The following is an 18,936-nucleotide window of genomic DNA, read 5'->3' as shown; positions in this document are numbered from 1 at the left end:
TCTACCTCGTACATCGGTATTCGTCTGTCTGTCTCTAGCTTGCGACTGCGATCCAGAAGGCACTCTGCAAAATGGGCTGTGCCAGGATCATTCGGATCCTGTCCTTGGAACCATTGCTGGCCAGTGTCGTTGCAAAGCCAACGTTGAAGGTGTCCGTTGTGACAAGTGCAAGCCGCACTACTATGGAATAAATGGAAGCGATCCGCTCGGCTGTCAGGGTACGAATTTTTCTTTCATTTTCTTGCGATTCAGGTCTTGTAGTCAGGGTGAAAAAAAACAACCCCGCAAACATGAGTTGTATTTCAAGAGCCTTGGTGGTGCAGCGGACTAAGTGCTGTTATGTAGCACTTAGCTGCCAGCTGCCTGCAATTAGCGCGAGTTCAAATCTCACCAGGCTCAAGGTTGAACTCAGCCTTCCATCCTTCCGAGGTAGGTAAATTGAGGACCCTGATTGTGGGGGCAATAAGCTGATTTTGTAGAAACACCGCTTATGGGGGGGGGCAAAAGCCCTAATAAGCAGGTATATACAAAAAGAATGAAGGCTATTGCTATAAGTGCATTGTAAACCGCCCTGAGTCTTCGGAGGAGGGTGGCATTATAAATTGAACTAATAAATAAATAAATAAATAAAATAACAGTTGCCCGCCTTGAAATTCTAACATTTCACTGTTATTGCTATATAGCAGTGTTGGCGAACCTTTTCGGCACCGAGTGCTGAAACGGGAGTGCGGGAAACCGGAAGAGCAGCTCCTTGATGCGCACGTGCTTGAGTGCCAGAAATCGGAACAGCAGTTCCTGGCACGCGCATGCACACGCCAGGAAACTCAGTTTCCGGTTTCTGGTGTGCGTATACGCGCCTGTCACCTGGACTTCTGATTTCTGGCACATATGCACGCACGAAGACCAGTTGGCCGGCGCACATGCGCGTGCCAGAAACCAGAAAAGCAACGGGCGACAGCTGGTGTGCCCGGAGAGATGGCTCTGCATGTCACTTACAGCACGCGTGCCATAGGTTGGCCATCACTGCTATGTAGGTTTGACTAACCCATCAGGTCGTTTCTGCTGCCGTCCATTTCTCACCCAAATGGTTTATCTGGAATTCTGTCTTTTCAGCTTGCAGGTGTCACTCAGCGGGAAGTTTGCCTTTCTCTGTCTGCAACCCAGAATCTGGAAAGTGTGTGTGCCAGGAATTTGTCACCGGACAACGTTGTGAACGCTGTCTTGTATGTATTGAGAAGTTTTTCAAGTAGAGTTTCTTGCTGAGGACTTTCCTTAGAGGCCTTCCCTTTGTTTTCTCTGCCTTTTAATCCGAATATCAGGGTCACTAATATATACAGGTAGTCCTCAATTTATAACAGTGACCGTTTGGCGCAGGGGTGGGCTTTAAAATTTTTAGTAAGGGGTTCTCTGCCCGGTTGCTGGGTGGGTGTGGCCTAGTTGGCCTCCTGTATCATGTGGGGAGGGGGTTGCCCTCCCCAGGCTCTGGAGGCTTTTCTTGAGCCTCTGGGAGGGCAAAAACGGCCTCCCCAGGCTCTGGAGGCCCTCTGGAGGGCCTGTTTCCGGCCTTCCTGAACTTCCGATAGGCCCATTTTTCACTCTCCCTAAGCCTCTGTCCATGCCCTGCACTTACCTGCATCCAAAACGGACCGTGTGGGGACTCCTGGGAGGGGCTGGGTGGGCGGGGCCAGCCAGGAGTGGGATTTCGGAGTTCTCTGAACTGCACAGAATCTTAGCTAGAGGTTCTCCCGAACCCCTGCGAACCCCCAGGAGCCCACTCCTGGTTTGACGTTACAATGGCACTGAAAAAAGTAATTCATGACCATTTTTCACACTTACGACCATTGCAGCATCCCTGTGACATGTGATCAAAATTCAGAAGCTTCTCAACTGCCTCGTATTTATGACGGTTTCTGTGTCCCGGGTGGGGTCATGTGATCCCCTTCTGCGACCTTCTGACGAGCAAAGTTGATGGGGGAAGCCCGATTCACTTAACAACCGTGTTATTAATTTAATAACTGCAACGAATCATTTAGCACCTGCAGCAAGGAAGGTCGTAAAATGAGGCAGAGCTCACTTAACCATTCTGGCAAGAAACATCATAAAATGGGGCAAAAGTGACTGAACAAACGTCTCACTTAGCAACGGAAACGTTGGGCTCAATTGTGGTCATAAGTTGAGGACCACCTGTGTATTTTTTTAATTGAATTCACACACTGGGGTATTGACTCCATTTCAATTTCTTTTCCATCGTAGGAGGGATACTGGGGTCTTGGAAGTCACGTATATGGATGCTCCCCATGTGACTGTGATATTGGTGGTGCCTACAATAATTCGTAAGTTTCTATCTTAGCTCCTTCACAATATTTAGAAAAAAAATAACCTAACAGTCTCCTGGAAAAAATAAGAGATGTACTAAAGATTCGTCTTTAAAAGAAAGCAATCCTTTTATTTCTTGTGTATAGGTAACCATAAGGTAAAGGTAAAGGTTCCCCTTGCACATATGTGCTAGTTGTTCCCAACTCTAGGCGGCGGTAGTCATCTTTGTTTCAAAGCCAAAGAGCCAGCGCTGTCCGAAGACATCTCCGTGGTCATGCGGCCGGCATGACTCAACGCCAAGGTGCACGGAACGCTGTTACCTTCCCACCAAAGGCGGTCCCTATTTTTCTACTTGCGTTTTTTTTTTTTACGTGCTTTCGAACTGCTAGGTTGGCAGAAGCTGGGACAAGTAACGGGAGCTCACCCCGTTACGCGGCACTTGGGATTCGAACCACTGAACTGCCGACCTTTTGATCGACAAGCTCAGCGTCTTAGCCACTGAGCCACCGTGTCCCCTTTATAGGTAACCATACCTATGCACGTATGCATTAAATTGAAATATCAGACCATCTGAATCAGGAATGTCAAACTCAAAGCCCCGGGGGCCAAATCCGGACCAACATGGTGCTTAGATCGTCACAAAACACAGTGGACTAACTGTGACGATTCGCTTAACAACTACGGCAAGAAAGATCGCAAAAAGGGGGGGGCAAAACTCTCTCAAGACCTTTATATTTTACCAGGCTGGTCTGGCCTAACCTCTCCCATTTTCTTTTTAATGTAAATTTTAATTTGTTCTTAACCTGGGGTTTTAAATTTGTCTTGGGCTAAATTGATTTAATTCGATTTTACTTCTGCTCTTAAATTTTTGTATTCTATGTGTTTTATCTTGCGCTTGTTCACCGCCCTGAGTCCTTTGGGAGTAGGGCGGTATATAAATCAAATAAAATGAAATGAAAAAAATGAAAACCCAACAAATGTCTCACTTAACAACAGAAATTCGGGGCTCAATTTTTTGTCGTAAGTCGAGGACTACCTGTAATTGGTCAGAAAACTATTTCGAAGTCATCGCTTAGTCTTCTTTAGCTTCTTTTCACATTTTATTTTCCACTGTTTTTTCTTCCTAGGTGCTCATCTACCGACGGACAGTGTGACTGCCGATCTAATATAGTAGGCCGACAATGTAGCGAACCAAGTTTAGGCTACTTTTTCTTACCTTTGGATTATTATATATACGAAGCTGAAGATTCAACACCTCTCCTTGGACCTCTGCCCTTGGTATTTTAATTAATTTTTTACCGGGTTACTAATAGTACAGATTAAACATGTAGGATAGTCTTTTCTGGACCAGCGGGAAGCAGAGGACAACATGGAAAACTATAATTACAGGAAAAAGAAATTAATGCATTTTATTTTTTTATCTTTGACTGCCAGAAGCGACTAGTCTAGAGGTTAAGACATTTGCCTCCCACGAACCCCAACGAACGCAGCACACACAAAGTCCGTACAAACCTTAGTTTACTAATTAAGGACTACTAATGAGCTTTTTTAGTAGTTGTTCAAACATAAGTACAGTTTAAATCAGTCTTTTCTGAACAAGGGCTGTTAATTTAACTTCATTAACAACCGACAAGTATCCAAAGAATAATAACTCAATTCTGAGGCACACTCTTTCAGATAACCGTAATCTTACTGTGGTTGGCAGAATGCCCAGAAGCAATTTGCAGGAAAACTGACAAGAGAGAAACAAGAGCCGAATCAAACGTTTCTGGAATCAAGATGCGAAGGAATATGAACAAAGTTGTTTCCTGCAAATTGCATCAGTCGTCGTCCTTCCTTAAATAGGCTAGGGGAGTAGCCAATTAGCCCCAAGCCTTACTCTCAAGGAGACCTCCTCCTGAGGAGCCACTCCTGCCTTTTAACAGCTCTGCGCGCTCATGCATCGAGAAGAGGCTCCTCCTCTTCTTCCTCTTCACTTATGGGAACTTCTGGAGGTTCTGAAGGCCTCTGGCACCACATCTTCTCCAGCCTCCTCATTGTCTGACTCGAGCACCAGCTGCACAGGCTACTGGCGCAGCACCCACACCAGCCTCCTCGCTCTCGGAATCAGCTACTAACTGCACAGGCCACTGACGGGCCACAACACTTGGAAGGTTGAGAGTTCAATCCTAGGCAGCAACAGATGTTTCTCTATTAGAGCGCAAAAAGAAAATATCTGCTGTGAACTCGGTGTCGGCATCAGGAAGGGCATCCGGCCAGTAAATGCTCAGCTCCATCCAATCGTTCCGACTGTACCTCGATTAAAGGGTCATCAAAAGAAATAACATATTTGTGGCTGCCATATTTATTGTAGCTTTTCCCAATCTGGCCTACAGAAAGTAGTTTATCTTCCTTTTCTTTCTCCTTTGTGATTTTTACTTCCTTTCATTAGCATAATAACTTCTGAAAACGGAGGGTTAACTTTCTTCCATTTAAATTTGCTGTTCAAAATAGCGGAAAGTTTCATTTCTACGGGGAAATTGAGACACAGTTTAAATTCTGTCACTTCCATGGTTGCCTAATTATTCATAGTACGATTGCACAGAATACCGTATTTTTCAGAGTATAAGACGCACCTTAGTTTTGGGGGAGGAAAATAAGAAAAAAGCTGATTGGTGGGTGGATCGGCCTCCCAGAATACTCCCAATCAGCTGTTCCCAGTGGTGAATTTTAGCAACAGGTTCATTGGTTGTGAGCTCTGTGCCTTGTTTTTTTTTCTGCCTCAGAAAGCCTCCAAAACAGAGCTTCAGAAAAAAAGGCTTTTTTTCTGAAGCTCTGTTTGGAGGCTTTTTTTGTGAAGCTTCTTTCAGAGGCTTTTTTTGTGAAGCTTCTTTCAGAGGCTTTTATTCTGAAGGACTATCTGTATTCTGTTCAATCTCCTTTCTTTGGTATTGGTATGTAGATTAACCTCTTCCTAATCTGTTGGTTATTGTGTCATTCTCCAGTTTTTTTAGCATAGTTTGGTTAGAACCTTTACTGATTCATCTTTTGTTGCTTGCCATATTATTTTAGATATAAGCCTTTCTGAGGCTTTTTTTTTCTGAAGTTTCTTTCAGAGGCTTCTTTCAGCCTCTGAAATCTCTGTTTGAAAGGCTGGGTGGGGCTACATTTGGAGTATAAAACGCATCCAGATTTTCACCCTCTTTTTGGAGGGAAAAAGGTGCGTCTTATACTCCGAAAAATATGGTATTTCTAACACCAGCTCTCAGATTGCGATACTGTTTATCATTTCAATATATTTATAAGGTTCAGCCAACAACCATGCCACGCTGTGATGTCTATTATAAGCAACAAGGCTACGATTTCACAATTGAAAATGGAAAAATTGTCTTGAAGAAGATGAAGAAAAGGGGCAACAGAAAACCGACAGCTGGACAAGTAAATCTAATATTTTTATTTTATTATCCTGTTTCCCCGAAAATAAGACCTAACCAGAAAATAAGCCCTAGCATGGTTTTTCAGGATGCTCATAATTATAAGCCCAACCCCCAAAATAGGCCCCAGTTAAGATCTTTAAAGTGCTCCATGGCTTAGGACCCGGGTAGTTACGAGACTGCCTTCTGCCACCGATAGCCTCCCATCGACCAGTACGCTCCCACAGAGAGGGACTCCTCAGGGTGCTGTCGGTCAAGCAGTGTCGACTGGTGACCCCCAGGGGGAGAGCCTTCTCTGTGGGGGCACCTGCCCTCTGGAATGAGCTTCCCCCGGAGATTCGTAGGATCCCTGACCTTCGCACCTTTCACCGCGCCCTCAAAACGCTATTGTTTCACCAAGCAGGGCTGGCCTAAATGCTATTTTAATGGGTGGTTTCTATTTTAGCTCTTTTGGCCAAATTATTTAATATTTTTAAATTGTCTTTTAACTTTCATATAATTGTGGGTTTTATTTTTGGCTGTACACCGCCCTGAGTCCTTCAGGAGAAGGGCGGTAGAAAAATTTTATAAAATAAATAATAAAATAAATAAATCATCAGCCAGACGGACGCAATTAGTATCATATTTCCCCCAAAAGATGACCTAACCAGAAAATAAGCCCTAATGCATCTTTTGGAGCAAAAACTAATATAAGACGGGGTCTTATTTTCGGGGAAACATGGTATTATTATTTATGAGACTTTTTATTTCAAAGTGATATCTTTGGAAGGTGGTAGACGAGAGACTAAAAGGCATGGTGCTTATTCTGTCAGCATATTGGGATGCACTTGGCTACTACCATGTTTCCCCGAAAATAAGACCCCTGTCTTATATTTTTTTGAACCGTGAAATAAGCGCTTGGCCTTATTTTCAGGGAGTTCTTATTATTTTAGGGTGCATGGAGCAAGATGGGGCTCCTCTTTCTGTCTTACTTGATTTCCAGCTCTGTCTCTGTTCTGTCCCCGTCCCACACGCACACACACCAACAGACGTTCAAGAGTTAAAGACCAAACCAGTCGGCAAAATCCTTTTCCTTATGATAACGGAACTTGGCAACAACCTAGTGGCTGCTTGCCAAGAGTTTATTACTTACGAAGTGGAGAGATAACTTCTCCTCACTTCTGGTACATCAAAAGAAACAGCTCAATAATTACAGAGTCAATCAAGTCCAGAGATAATCCAGCAAAGTCTATAGCAAAAGTCTGGCAATGCAGAACCTTGTTTGTCACAAGGTTTGACTGGCCCCCACGCTCCCTTTTATACCTTGTGGGGTGTGGTCCTGTGACTCAGCCTAACCTCGGGCACGCCTTTTCTTCTGTTGCATGTGCTTATCTCTGCAACGCTGGCGTAGATCCAGCCAAGACTCATTACCCTCATCACTGTCCATCTGTGGCTGCGTGGACGTGTTTGGCCCCAGCCCTATCTCTTGCCTTTGGCAGACACCGAAGGCATTGCCAGAGAGGAGGGTCCTGGAGAGGGAGGCCTTGCCAACTCCTCTCCTTCACTCTCAGAGTCCTCTCCTGCTGATGACACAGGCTCAGGTAACGGAGCCACAACAGTCTTCCTAACCCTAACCAGAGGAAATGTCGGGGACTGGCTGTGCACGCATTTAAATATTTTTGAGGAGGGCTTATTTTCAGGGGGGGCTTATTTTAGCACATGCACTCAAAAGGCTGATTGAGTTTATTATCAGGAGATGTCTTATTTTGGGGGGGAAAGGGTAGAATAATGTTTTTTAAAACCCTCTTTCAGAATCCGGTTCCTTTCAGCAGTAACCCAGCTTTTAATATTGTGATTAAAGAGATTGTGCCTGGAAAACCTGTGACGTGGTCAGGACTGGGTTTCGTGCGTGTGCGAAGCGAAGCTGGCTTACGGTTTTTGATCAACAACATTCCATTTCCGATGGACTTTAATATCATCGTCCGTTATGAGCCAGAGGTAATGATTTATACGCCTAATTATTTCAATATTTTAAGGGAGACCCAAACCAAAAGCAAGAGCTCTGGAATAAGCAAAGTACTTGGACTTATAAAATGTTTTTAAAACACTAAACTGAAACCTGTCAGATTTATTATTACTATTATTATTATTATTATTATTATTATTATTATTATTAATTGAATTTGTATACCGCCCTACTCCCAAAGGACTCAGGGCGGTGAACAGCCAAATAAAATACATATAATACAAATGTTAAAAGAACATTAAAATACAATTAAATAATTGGCCCAGAAAATGAAATTTAAAACACCCCAAATTCATAAGACAAATTTAAAATTGAAGAATTTTAAAAATTTTAAAAAGTTTAAAAGAGAGGTTAGGCCAGGCCGGCCTGCTGGAAAAGAAATGTTTTGATGGCACGGCGGAAAGCACGCAGGTCCAGGATCCTCCGTATCTCTGGGGGGAGCTCGTTCCAGATGGCGGGTGCCCCCACAGAGAAGGCTCTCCCACTGGGGGCCGCCAGTTGACATTGTTTGGCCGACGGCACCCTGAAGTGCCCTCTCTATGGGAGCGTACTGGTCGGTGAGAGGCTACTGGTGGCAGAAGGCGGTCTCGTAAATACCCCGTTCCTAAGCCATGGAGCGTGCTAAAGGTGGTAACCAAAACCTTGAAGCGCACCCGGAAGACCACTGGGAGCCAGTGCAGCTCGCGCAGGAAGGGGGGATCACATGGGAGCTCCCCATTGCTCCCATAACCACCCGCACGGCCGCATTCTGGACCAGCTGGAGCCTCTGGGTGCTCCTCAAGAAGAGCCCCATGTAGAGAGTCATTTACTCTGACTGACATGTTTATTCCATTTTCAACCCTCAGTATTATGGATCCAAAGCAGTGGTGGGTTTCAAAATTTTTTACTACCAGTTCTGTGGGTATGGCTTGGTGGGCGTGGCTGGTGGGCATGGCAGGGGAAGGATACTGTAAAATCTCCATTCCCACCCCACTCCAGGGGAAGGATACTGTAAAATCTCCATTCCCTCCCCAATCCAGGGGAAGGATACTGCAAAATCCCAATTTCCTCCCAATCAGCTGGGATTTGGGAGGCAGAGAATAGATGGGGGCGGGGCCAGTCAGAATTTTTACTACTGGTTCTCCGAACTACTCAAAATTACCACTACCGGTTTTCCAGAACTGGTTCAGAACCTGCTGAAACCCACCTCTGATCCAAAGGTTTTCTCATAGGCTACAATCCAAGAATGATCCCTGTCTAAACAAAAGGCCTTCAGATGTGATGCCTACATAAGTTGTGTGATTTTGTGTCACCGTTGATTAGAGTGTGAACATCTGAATGGAATGAGAATTCGAGCAGCATAGCAATAGTATATTGAGAGAGCCAATTTGGTGTAGTAGTGTTCTGTCCCTGTACCACACATGCACCCCCACAGACGGCCCGGAGTTAATAAGCCACACAACAAAACCCTTTGAAGATAAAGCTGGCAGCAACCCAGTGGCTAGCTGCCAATTCAGACTTTACTCACACAAAACAAAATTAGACTGCAAGCATTCCGATAAAACAGGCAGAGTTTCAACAATACAAGGATTAATCCAAATGCAGTCCGATAAAGCAGGCAAAATCCAGTAACGCAGAGATCATGGATTATTTCCAGTTTTTGCTCGTCACAAACTGAACCGGCCACGCAACCCACATATATACCCTGTGGGGTGTGGTCCAGTGACTCAGCTAATCTCTGACACGCCTTCCCCTCTGCTGCGCACGCTTCTCCCTGCGCCTCTGCCGAGGGTCCAGCCAGCACTTATCTTCTTCATCGCTGTCCACCTGTGGCTGCGGGGACGTGCTTGGCTCTGAGGCTATCTTTTGGCCTTCGGTGTCCTCCGGAGGCATTGCCAGAGAGGAGGGTCCTGGAGAGGGAGGCCTTGCCAACTCCTCTCCCTCACTCTCAGAGTCTTCATCTGTCGATAGCCCAAGCTGAGGCAACGGAGCCACAACAAGTAGCTAAGGCACCAGGCTAGAGACCAGGAGCTGGTGAGTTCTAGTCCCACCTTAGTCATCAAAGCCAGCTGGGTGACTTTGAGCCAGACACGGTCCCACAGCCCAATCCACCTCACATGGTGGTAATTGTGAGGACAATAGGAGGAGGAAAGTGCATTATAAATAATGTGTTAGATAAAGTGTATTAGATATGCTCACCAGTGGTGGGATTCAAATAATTTAACAACCGGTTCTCTGCCCTAATGACCGGCTGGGTGGGCGTGGCCATTGTGGGTGTGGCCAGGGGTGTGTGTAACCAGTGGTGGGTTTCAAATTTTTTTACTATTTTGAATATTCTACTATGTTGAACAGCTCTTTCGTTTCATTTCCTGGTCCAATAACTCAGTATGCTCTTGTTGACATCTCTCATAAAGTTGGAAATGTTTAGATGTTGTTTGAATCTTGGTTATTGTTGTTTTTCACCCAAACATCCAGGCTTCAGCTGATTGGAGAGCAACCATTGTTGTTAAGACTTCTGGTCCTGTAGGAAGCAAACACTGCAAGAACCGAGTTGCTCTGGAAGAACCACAGTTCCTTGATCTGCCATCCACAAGGAGGTCTGGTATTCACTTTTTAAAAATTAAAATGAATGGAATAGGAATAGGAATAGGAATAGGAATAGGAATAGGAATAGGAATGGAATGGAATGGAATGGAATGGAATGGAATGGAATGGAATGGAATGGAATGGAATACGGAATACGGAATACGGAATACGGAAGGGAAGGGAGGAGAGGAGAGGAGAGGAGAGGAGAAGAGAAGAGAAGAGAAGAGAAGAGAAGAGAAGAGAAGAGAAGAGAAGAGAAGAGAAGAGAAGAGAAGGAGAGGAGAGGAGAGGAGAGGAGAGGAGAGGAGAGGAGAGGAGAGGAGAGGAGAGGAGAGGAGAGGAGAAGAGAAGAGAAGAGAAGAATGGAATGGAATGGAATATAGAATATAGAGTAGAATAGAATGAAATAGAACGGAATACGGAATACGGAATACAGAATATGGAATACGGAATACAGAAGAGAAGGGAGGAGAGGAGAGGAGAGGAGAGGAGAGGAGAGGAGAGGAGAGGAGAGGAGAAGAGAAGAGAAGAGAAGAGAAGAGAAGAGAAGAGAAGAGAAGAGAAGAGAAGAGAAGAGAAGAGAAGAGAAGAGAAGAGAAGAATGGAACAGAAGAATCGAATGGAATCTAGAATATAGAGAATAGAATAGAATAGAATAGAATAGAATAGAATAGAATAGAATAGAATAGGAGAATGAGCAGAATAGAACAGAACAGAACAGAACAGAACAGAACAGAACAGAACAGAACAGAACAGAACAACAGAACAGTATGGGTCTTCTAGTCCAACCTCCTGTCCAAGGCAGGAGTGTTTATAATGCACTCTAACCACTGTGCCACGGTGGCTAATACTTGCAATACATGAAGATGCACATTTCACACTGCTTTAATTAATCCTAAAACCAGAATAATGACATTTTTAAATCCCTAAACGATGCGTTGATTCTTTTCAACAGAATTCAGTTGCTATCTACTCCGATATGCTTACAACCCAAGAAAGAATATTTGGTAGACGTCTATTTTTCCAAGACTTCAGATCCTGAACCGAAGTCTCAATCCTCCATACTGGTTGATTCAGTAAGTGGCAATGATTTGATCTTAATTTCCGTTTTCCGTTTGAGCGAATGGATTTGGGGGAATCGATTGCTTTATATTATCTATCGATTTATCCCGATAGTTATACAGGCAGTCCTCGAGTTAAGACCGCAATGGAGCCCAAAATTTCCGTGGTTACGTTATGACATTTGTTAAATGAGTTTTGCCCCATTTCACGACCTTTCTTGCCACCGTTGTTAAGTGAATCAATGCAGTTGATAAATTAGTAAGTTGGTTGTTAAGTGAATCCAGCTTCCCCATTGATTTTGCTTATCAGAAGGTCGTAAAAAAAGGATCCTTGATCCCGGGACACAGCAATCATCATAAATATGAGTCAGTTGCCAAGCGTCTGATGGGATACTGCAAAGGTCGTAACTGTGAAAAACGGTCATAATTCACTTTTTTCAGTGCCGTTGGAACTTTGAATGGTCACTAAGCAAACGGTTGTAAGTTGAGGACTAGCTATGTTGATTATTTGCAAAAATGATGCATTTATATGTAAGTCTGTCCATTTCTGCATAGTTCAGTATCTTCTTAATTATCTCTTCATCTAGTGGCATTTCTTCGTTTTTCCAATGCTGAGCAAATATAATCCTCGCTGCTGTTAATACATGCAATGTTAAATGTACACTTTGTGTATCAAATTTTTCTGATACTATATCTAATAATTGGGACACGGTGGCTCAGTGGCTAAGATGCTGAGCTTGTCGATCGAAAGGTCGGCAGTTCAGCGGTTCGAATCCCGAGTGCCGCGTAACGGGGTGAGCTCCCGTGACTTGTCCCAGCTTCTGCCAACCTAGCAGTTCGAAAGCAGGTAAAAAATGCAAGTGGAAAAATAGGGACCACTTTTGGTGGGAAGGTAACAGTGTTCCATGCGCCTTTGGCGTTGAGTCATGCTGGTCACATGGCCACGGAGACGTCTTCGGACAACGCTGGCTCTTCGGCTTTGAAACAGAGATGAGCATCGCCCCCTAGAACCTGGAACAACTAGGACAGATGTGCACGGGGAACCTTTACCTTTATCTTTAAGCACTAAATAAATGTAATAGTAGAAAATGAATAAAACTTTATTTTTTTAAAAAAAATTGTAGATCGGACTCCTTCCTGCCATCGCTTCTGTGGAAAACCTTTGCGATCAAAACGATTTAGAGGAGTTTCAACAGTATCATTGCGTGGAAAGTGCCTCAGAAATTGGACCTCACATCTTACCAGAAACCTGCACAAAACTTATTGCGAGTTTGTCTGCCCGGATTCACAATGGTGCCGTCCGTAAGTCTTTGTCTTCTACCTGTTGAAATATTGTATCTCCTCTATTGTATTATCCATATATATATATATATATCTGTCATCTTAAGTTTTCGCGGGTGTGTATATGCAAAAAATTAAAATCTCGGATGTTTTCCCGCGTCATATTAAATAAGTTAGTTAAAATGTTTAAAATTCTGGTTTAAATCCTAGCTTAAAATCTTCCAAAAATCTTTACAGAGCACTCTGCAAGGTCCTTTAAAACCTTAGCTAAAATGCTACCAGTACCTTAAAAGTTTTTCTTTCTAGCAACGTTTTGACAGGCTCACAACCCTGTCATCTTCAGGCTCTTGTTTAGTTTAGAAGCTTAGTTTAGAATTTTAGTTGCTTTTAACTTTTAAGGTACTGGTAGGATTTTAGCTAAGGTTTTAAAGGACCTTGCAGAGTGCCCTGTAAGGATTTTTGGAACAGGTTCTTCCTATGTAAACCAAGATTTTTATGCAGCCCTAGTTCAGTGAAATCACAATCCACTAGTTTCTAGGCTTTTTTTCCTGGCAGCCAGCAAACACTCTGCTGTCCCTTAGTCTCCCAATGGGCAGCAGAGTGTTTGCTGGCTGCCAGAAAAAAAAAAGCCTAGAAACTAGTGGATTGTGATTTCACTGAACTAGGGCTGCATAAAAATCTTGGTTTACGTAGGAAGAACCTGGCTAAAGAGAAATACACATAAAGGCCTACGAAAAGGAAAGAAAACAAATACATACATACATACATACATACATACATACATACATATATATATGGCAACACTCCCCTTTCCTTCTATTGATTCCCCAGCCAGTGAGGGGCCATTCAGCGTCCATGTGTGCTTTGCTTCCCGAGTCGACTCCTTGTCCTCCGTTGTTCACCTCTCCTAACTGCTCTGTGCATACGTGCCTCTGGAACAGGCCCCAGCTGTTCTTCCTCCTCACTCATCTCAGCCTCCAAAGGCAGCTGCCTCTCCGGTGGCTGGGAAATATCGGACGGCCCCGGCTCTATCTCTGCATTCCAATGTAGAGTATCCATCAGAGCCTTCTCCAGACTCCAGCACTGGCCCAGGTTCCTCTCCAACCTCCTCATCGTCTCAGTCTGCCGCCAGCTCTGCAGGTGGCTGGCGGGCCACAACAATGTTTTTCATCAACTTACGACCACGATTGAACCCTAACTTTCTGTGGTTAAGAGAGACATTTGTTTCTTGCCACCGTTGGTAAGCGAATCCCTGCAGTTGATAAGTAAGCAACGTGGTTGTTAAGTGAATCTGTCTTCCCCATTTATTTTACTTGTCAAAAGGGGATCACATTTATTTATTTATTTTATTTTATTTTATTAAAATTTATATGCCGCCCTTCTCCCGAAGGACTCGGGGTGGCTCACAACAATAAAATCACAATAAAACAGCAATAATAATAAGATTAAAAGATTCAATTAAAATCCCACAATTAATTAAAACTCCCAAAACAGAATCAGACAATTTGCTTATAATCATTCCCATGATCTTGGGACACAGCAACGGTCATAAATATGAACCGGTTGCCAAGCATCTGAATTTTGACCACATGAGCATGGGGATGCCGGAAAGGTTGTAAGTGTGAAAAATGGTCCTAAATCACCTTTTTCAGTGCCGTTGTAACTTTGAATGGTCACAACCTGAACTGTTGTAAATCGAGGACTAACTGTATTGCATATCAGCGATTATATGACCATGGGGAAACTGCAATGGTCGTAAGCAGAGGTGAAATGCTACTGGTTCGGACCGGTTCGACTGAATTGGTAGCGATAGCGGTGGGTGGTTCGGAGAACCAGTAGCGACAGCAGCGTGAGGCTCCGCCCCCCCCACCTGGTCATTGTTACTTCCTGGCTTTAAACAGGAAGTAACCTATTTTTTACCCTTTGCGTATGAGCAGAAGGATTTGTGCATGCACAGAGGGTCCACGCGCACATGCACTTCCGTAGGGAAGGTAAGTAGATTTCACCCCTGGTCGTGGTAATGAAAACTGGTCATAAGTCACTTTTTTCAGTACCATTGTAGCTTGAAACAGTCACTAAATGAATGGTTCTAAGTAGAGGACTACCGCTATATCTGGAATTTAATTCTTCTTCCTTTTTTCCTACTTTGGCATCAAATATATTCCTCCTGACAGCCTGCAGGTGCCACCCACAAGGTTCTCTGAATTCCCACTGCACAAAACTTGGAGGCCAGTGCCAATGCAAACCCAACGTTATAGGACGCTGTTGCGATAAATGTGCAGCTGGAAGTCACAGCTTTGGACCCCAAGGTTGCCTTGGTAAGTAACAATCTATATCCAGTATGGTCCGCCAATTATGACCTCTTTTTAGTGAATACACAGAGACGTAAACCTATCGAACAAAATGATGAGAAAAATAAAGTTCTACATTTAGGCAAGAGTAACCGGATATAGGCGTGAGCTTCAATGGACTCCGGGGGATGGTAGGAAGACCTGGAGGAACGTTGTCCATGGGGGTCGCGATGGGTCGGACACGACTTCGCAACTAACAACAACAAACCAAATGTAACAGGTATAGTGTAGGTCCGTGATGGGGTTCGCGTACACGTTCGCGCAGGTCAGCGCATGCGTACGTTTGCGCAGGCACAGTTTGAGCACTCGGTGTCTAAAAGTGTGAAAAATGGTCATAACATCAAACAGTCACTAAATGAACTGTTATAAGTCGAGGACTACCTGTATGAGGTGCCTCAAGCAAGTCTTGATGTCAGCGTTTCGACGCTGGCATAGAGAGCAGAGAGAGAGAGAGAGATAAGCTCTGAAATTCTGCCTGCTAAATCCCTTTGATGTCTGGTTGTCGTGGAAATGAAGGGGGGAGACATTCCTGGGAAATGACGTGACAAGAAGTCTGAAGAATGACTTGGAAGATAGCCAATGAGAAGCAGAGATTTGGGGATCGGAAAGGGAGGGATTGGGGGGCAAAAGGTCAGTCTTGTCCACATCGAGTCATGATCCGGTGGCTGTGTTCATTTATAGTCTGTGGTTCATCCATCTTTGTACAATTAAGAAGGAAGAAGCATAACTGCTTCTCGGATAATTTCATGCTGAGGAATCTCAATAAATTAACTAAAGGACTGATGATGTTACCTAGTTTGGTAATGAAACGTCTGCAAGAAAACAATCAGGCTCAGAGAGCACCAAAGAGCCCACATTAATTAAATAACAGGCCATCTAACACTATTGTCTTTTCTTTTTTTCAATATAGCATGTGAATGTCATCCTCAAGGATCAGTAGGTACCCTGTGTGATCAGGTGACTGGACAGTGTTCTTGTCGATCGGAAATAGCCGGCCAGCGGTGCAATCAATGCCTAGTTGGATATTTTGGGTTTCCTCACTGTCGTCCTTGTGCTTGCAACGGCTTCTCGGAACTTTGCGATCCACAGACTGGAGCGTGTTTGAACTGCACGAGGTTCACCACCGGATCTAACTGTGAAAGGTAAAGACAGATGAATGTTTAAGCGAGTGCAAAATTTATGCACATGTAAGCAGGGGTGGGATTCTACCGGTTTGGACCGGTTTGGGAGAACCGGTAGCTCCGACGATCAGCTGGGAGTGAACAGGTTCGCTCCGACAATCAGATTGGCCCGCCCACCCGCGTCTGCGTTTTACTTACCTTTCTCAGCTGATTGGCGCGGCACAGTGGATTGCCGCACCCAGCTGTGTTACTCCCAACGGAAGGTTAGTATTCGCGCGCGATCACCAAACCAGTTGTTAAACCAGCAGCATCCCACCACTGCATGTAAGGGATCCTTGGTGCGCTCTGAGCTTGGTGATTTTCTTGCAGATGTTTCATTACCAAACTAAGTAACTTCATCAGTGCTGGAAGGGAGTGGAGTTTGTGGAGATGGGGAGGAGGAGAGGAGGAGGAGGGGGAGGAGGGGGAGGTGGTGGTGGAAGTGGTGGACATGGTGGAGGAGGACAACTATGGAGTCTTTGGTGCGCTTTGACATTGGTGATTTTCTTGCAGACATTTCATTACCAAACTAAGTAACTTCATCAGTGCTAGAAGGGAGTGGAGTTTGTGGAGAGAGGGAAGATGGAGAGGAGGAGAGGAGGCGGAGGTGGAGGAGGAGGACGACGAAAGGAGGAGGAGGAGGACAACTATGGAATCAGTGGTGGTATTCAGCCGGTTTGGACCGGTTCGGGCGAGCCGGTAGTGGCGACCTGCAGGTGGCTGGTGTTATGCCGTTCTCTTGAGACACATTTTCTAAGCCACGCACATGCGTGCAAGCCACACGCGTGAGCAAAGCACATGCACAGAAGGCCGGGCGCATGAACGATTGTAAAATTATGTGAAATTATGCGGCATGCACACTTCCGAACTGGTAGGGAAGATAAGTAGATTTCACTCCTGTATGAAACCCACCTCTGCATGGAATCCTTGGTGTGCTCTGAGCTTGGTGACTGTTGTGGTCCGCCAGCAGCCTGCGGAGCTGGCAGAGGAGTCGGACAGTGAGGAGGCTGGGGAGGACAGTGGGCCAGTCCTGGTGTCAGGGGAAGGCCCAGACGAGGGCTCTGCGTTGGAGGCAGAGATGGGGCCAAGGCCATCTGGGAGTGATGCGAGGGCTCTACGTCGGAGACAGAGATGGGGCCACGGCCATCTGGGCAGAGAGGCAGAGGAACAGGAGGAGCCTGTTCCTAGTGCACACATGCGAAGAGCTGCCAGAAGGCAAGAGCAGCTAAAGCAAAAAGGACGACTCAGGAGTAAGGCCAGGAGATGATTGGCCCCTCCCAAAAGGCTTAAAAGAGTAGCAAGGGCTCTTGGGCTCTTGGTAGGAAAGCAACATTGCTACATTTGTTTCTTGTCAGCGTCTCTTGCTTCTGAACTTTTGCCAAGAAAAGCCTTTGGCAGGGTGCCAAAGAAGACAAAGGTTGACGATAAGGCCGAAGGACTGTTTATGAAGGATTTGTTTTGGACTTAATTTGGACTAAGCTGAGAACGAAGTAATTCTCAGCTGTTCTAATAAAATATGTTTGTTTAGGACTGATTGCGTCTGGTAATAACTACTAGAGCCTAGGTCACAACAGTGACTTTCTTACAGACGTTTCATTACCAAACTAGGTAACTTCATCAGGGCTACACAATGTGCTGTAGCACTGATGTTGTTACCCCCCTCCCCCCAGTTGGGACAATGGAACGTCTGCAAGAAAACCACCAATCTCAAAGAGTATCAAGGACCTCATTGCACAATCTCTTAATCTGCATCTTGCCTGGGGAATCTCATGCGTACGCCAGTTTCTCCACCCAGCTCCTTCTCTAGGTGCGCATTCCATCATCATATGTTTATGGGTTCCCGTTTTTGTAGGGCTTGTTTAAATGGATTACTTCTCTAAGATGCTGTTTTAGCTATTTTTATGGGATGTAATGGTTTTTTTTTAAAAAAAAAAACATTAACTATGTTTGTGCAGGTGCTTGGATGGGTATTATGGAAATCCCCTGGGGAGAGAACCTTGTCGTCCGTGCATGTGCCCGGATTCCCCAACCGGCGAGAGATATTTTGCACATTCCTGTTTCCAAGAACCCCAGACCAAACGATTAATCTGCAAATGCTTTGTGGGCTATTCAGGTAGGAAACCTGCGCATCGTTAGGTCATTCTTTGTGGCTAAAGATTCACCCCAAAAAATCATACCATTTGATGTCTAGTCTAGGAAGCTATGCCACAAATGGTCTGTGGAGATTCTCCGTCCTCCAGGTCACAGTTGTCCCAAAGGTGCTGTCTGTCTGTCTGTCTGTCTGTCTCTCTCTCTCTTTCTCTCTCTCTCTTGCTCTGTATCTCTCTCTCTCTCACACACTCACACATCTCTCTTTCCCTCTCTGTCCCTTTCTCTCTCTTCTCTCTCCTCTCTCTCTCTATCTTTCTGTCTGTCTGTCTTTCCCTCTATCTGTCTCTGTCTCTGACTCTCTCCTCTCTCATCTCTCTGTCTCATCTCTGTCTCTCTCTTTCTCTCTCTCTGTATCTCGCTCCCTTTCTCTCTCACACACACATCTCTCCCTCTCTGTCCCTTTCTCTCTCTCCTCTCTCATCTCTCTGTCTCATCTCTGTCTCTCTCTTTCTCTCTCTCTGTATCTCGCTCCCTTTCTCTCTCACACACACATCTCTCCCTCTCTGTCCCTTTCTCTCTCTCCTCTCTCTCTCCTCTCTCTCTCCTCTCTCTCTCCTCTCTCTGTCTGTCTGTCTTTCTGTCTGTCTGTCTCTCTATCTCTCTCTGTCTCTGTCTCTGACTCTCTCTCTCCTT

The 18,936-nt window shown here is 44.9% G+C and overlaps 1 protein-coding gene across 3 annotated transcripts in view; it reads left to right on the top strand.

The window, feature by feature from the left end:
- The window catches only part of LAMB4 (laminin subunit beta 4), a 66,111-nt gene that overhangs the window by 26,653 nt on the left and 20,522 nt on the right, over positions 1-18,936 (top strand). For 2 of the 3 annotated variants that reach the window (XM_087873374.1, XM_087873376.1), the window contains 12 exons: positions 39-218; positions 1,114-1,223; positions 2,254-2,333; positions 3,444-3,594; positions 5,602-5,733; positions 7,521-7,706; positions 10,189-10,310; positions 11,255-11,375; positions 12,485-12,662; positions 14,816-14,959; positions 15,903-16,134; positions 18,108-18,265. In XM_087873374.1, the coding sequence (XP_087729500.1) occupies positions 39-218; positions 1,114-1,223; positions 2,254-2,333; positions 3,444-3,594; positions 5,602-5,733; positions 7,521-7,706; positions 10,189-10,310; positions 11,255-11,375; positions 12,485-12,662; positions 14,816-14,959; positions 15,903-16,134; positions 18,108-18,265 (1,794 nt within the window). The remainder of the gene's footprint in view (positions 1-38; positions 219-1,113; positions 1,224-2,253; positions 2,334-3,443; positions 3,595-5,601; positions 5,734-7,520; positions 7,707-10,188; positions 10,311-11,254; positions 11,376-12,484; positions 12,663-14,815; positions 14,960-15,902; positions 16,135-18,107; positions 18,266-18,936) is intronic. The other variant, XM_087873375.1, reaches the window with a different exon arrangement.

The sequence above is a fragment of the Pantherophis guttatus genome, chromosome 7 (genome assembly GCF_059756535.1).
Source record: "Pantherophis guttatus breed Tessera chromosome 7, ASM5975653v1, whole genome shotgun sequence".
NCBI classification, from domain to species: domain Eukaryota; kingdom Metazoa; phylum Chordata; class Lepidosauria; order Squamata; family Colubridae; genus Pantherophis; species Pantherophis guttatus.
This window is presented reverse-complemented; position numbering and strand designations above follow the sequence as displayed.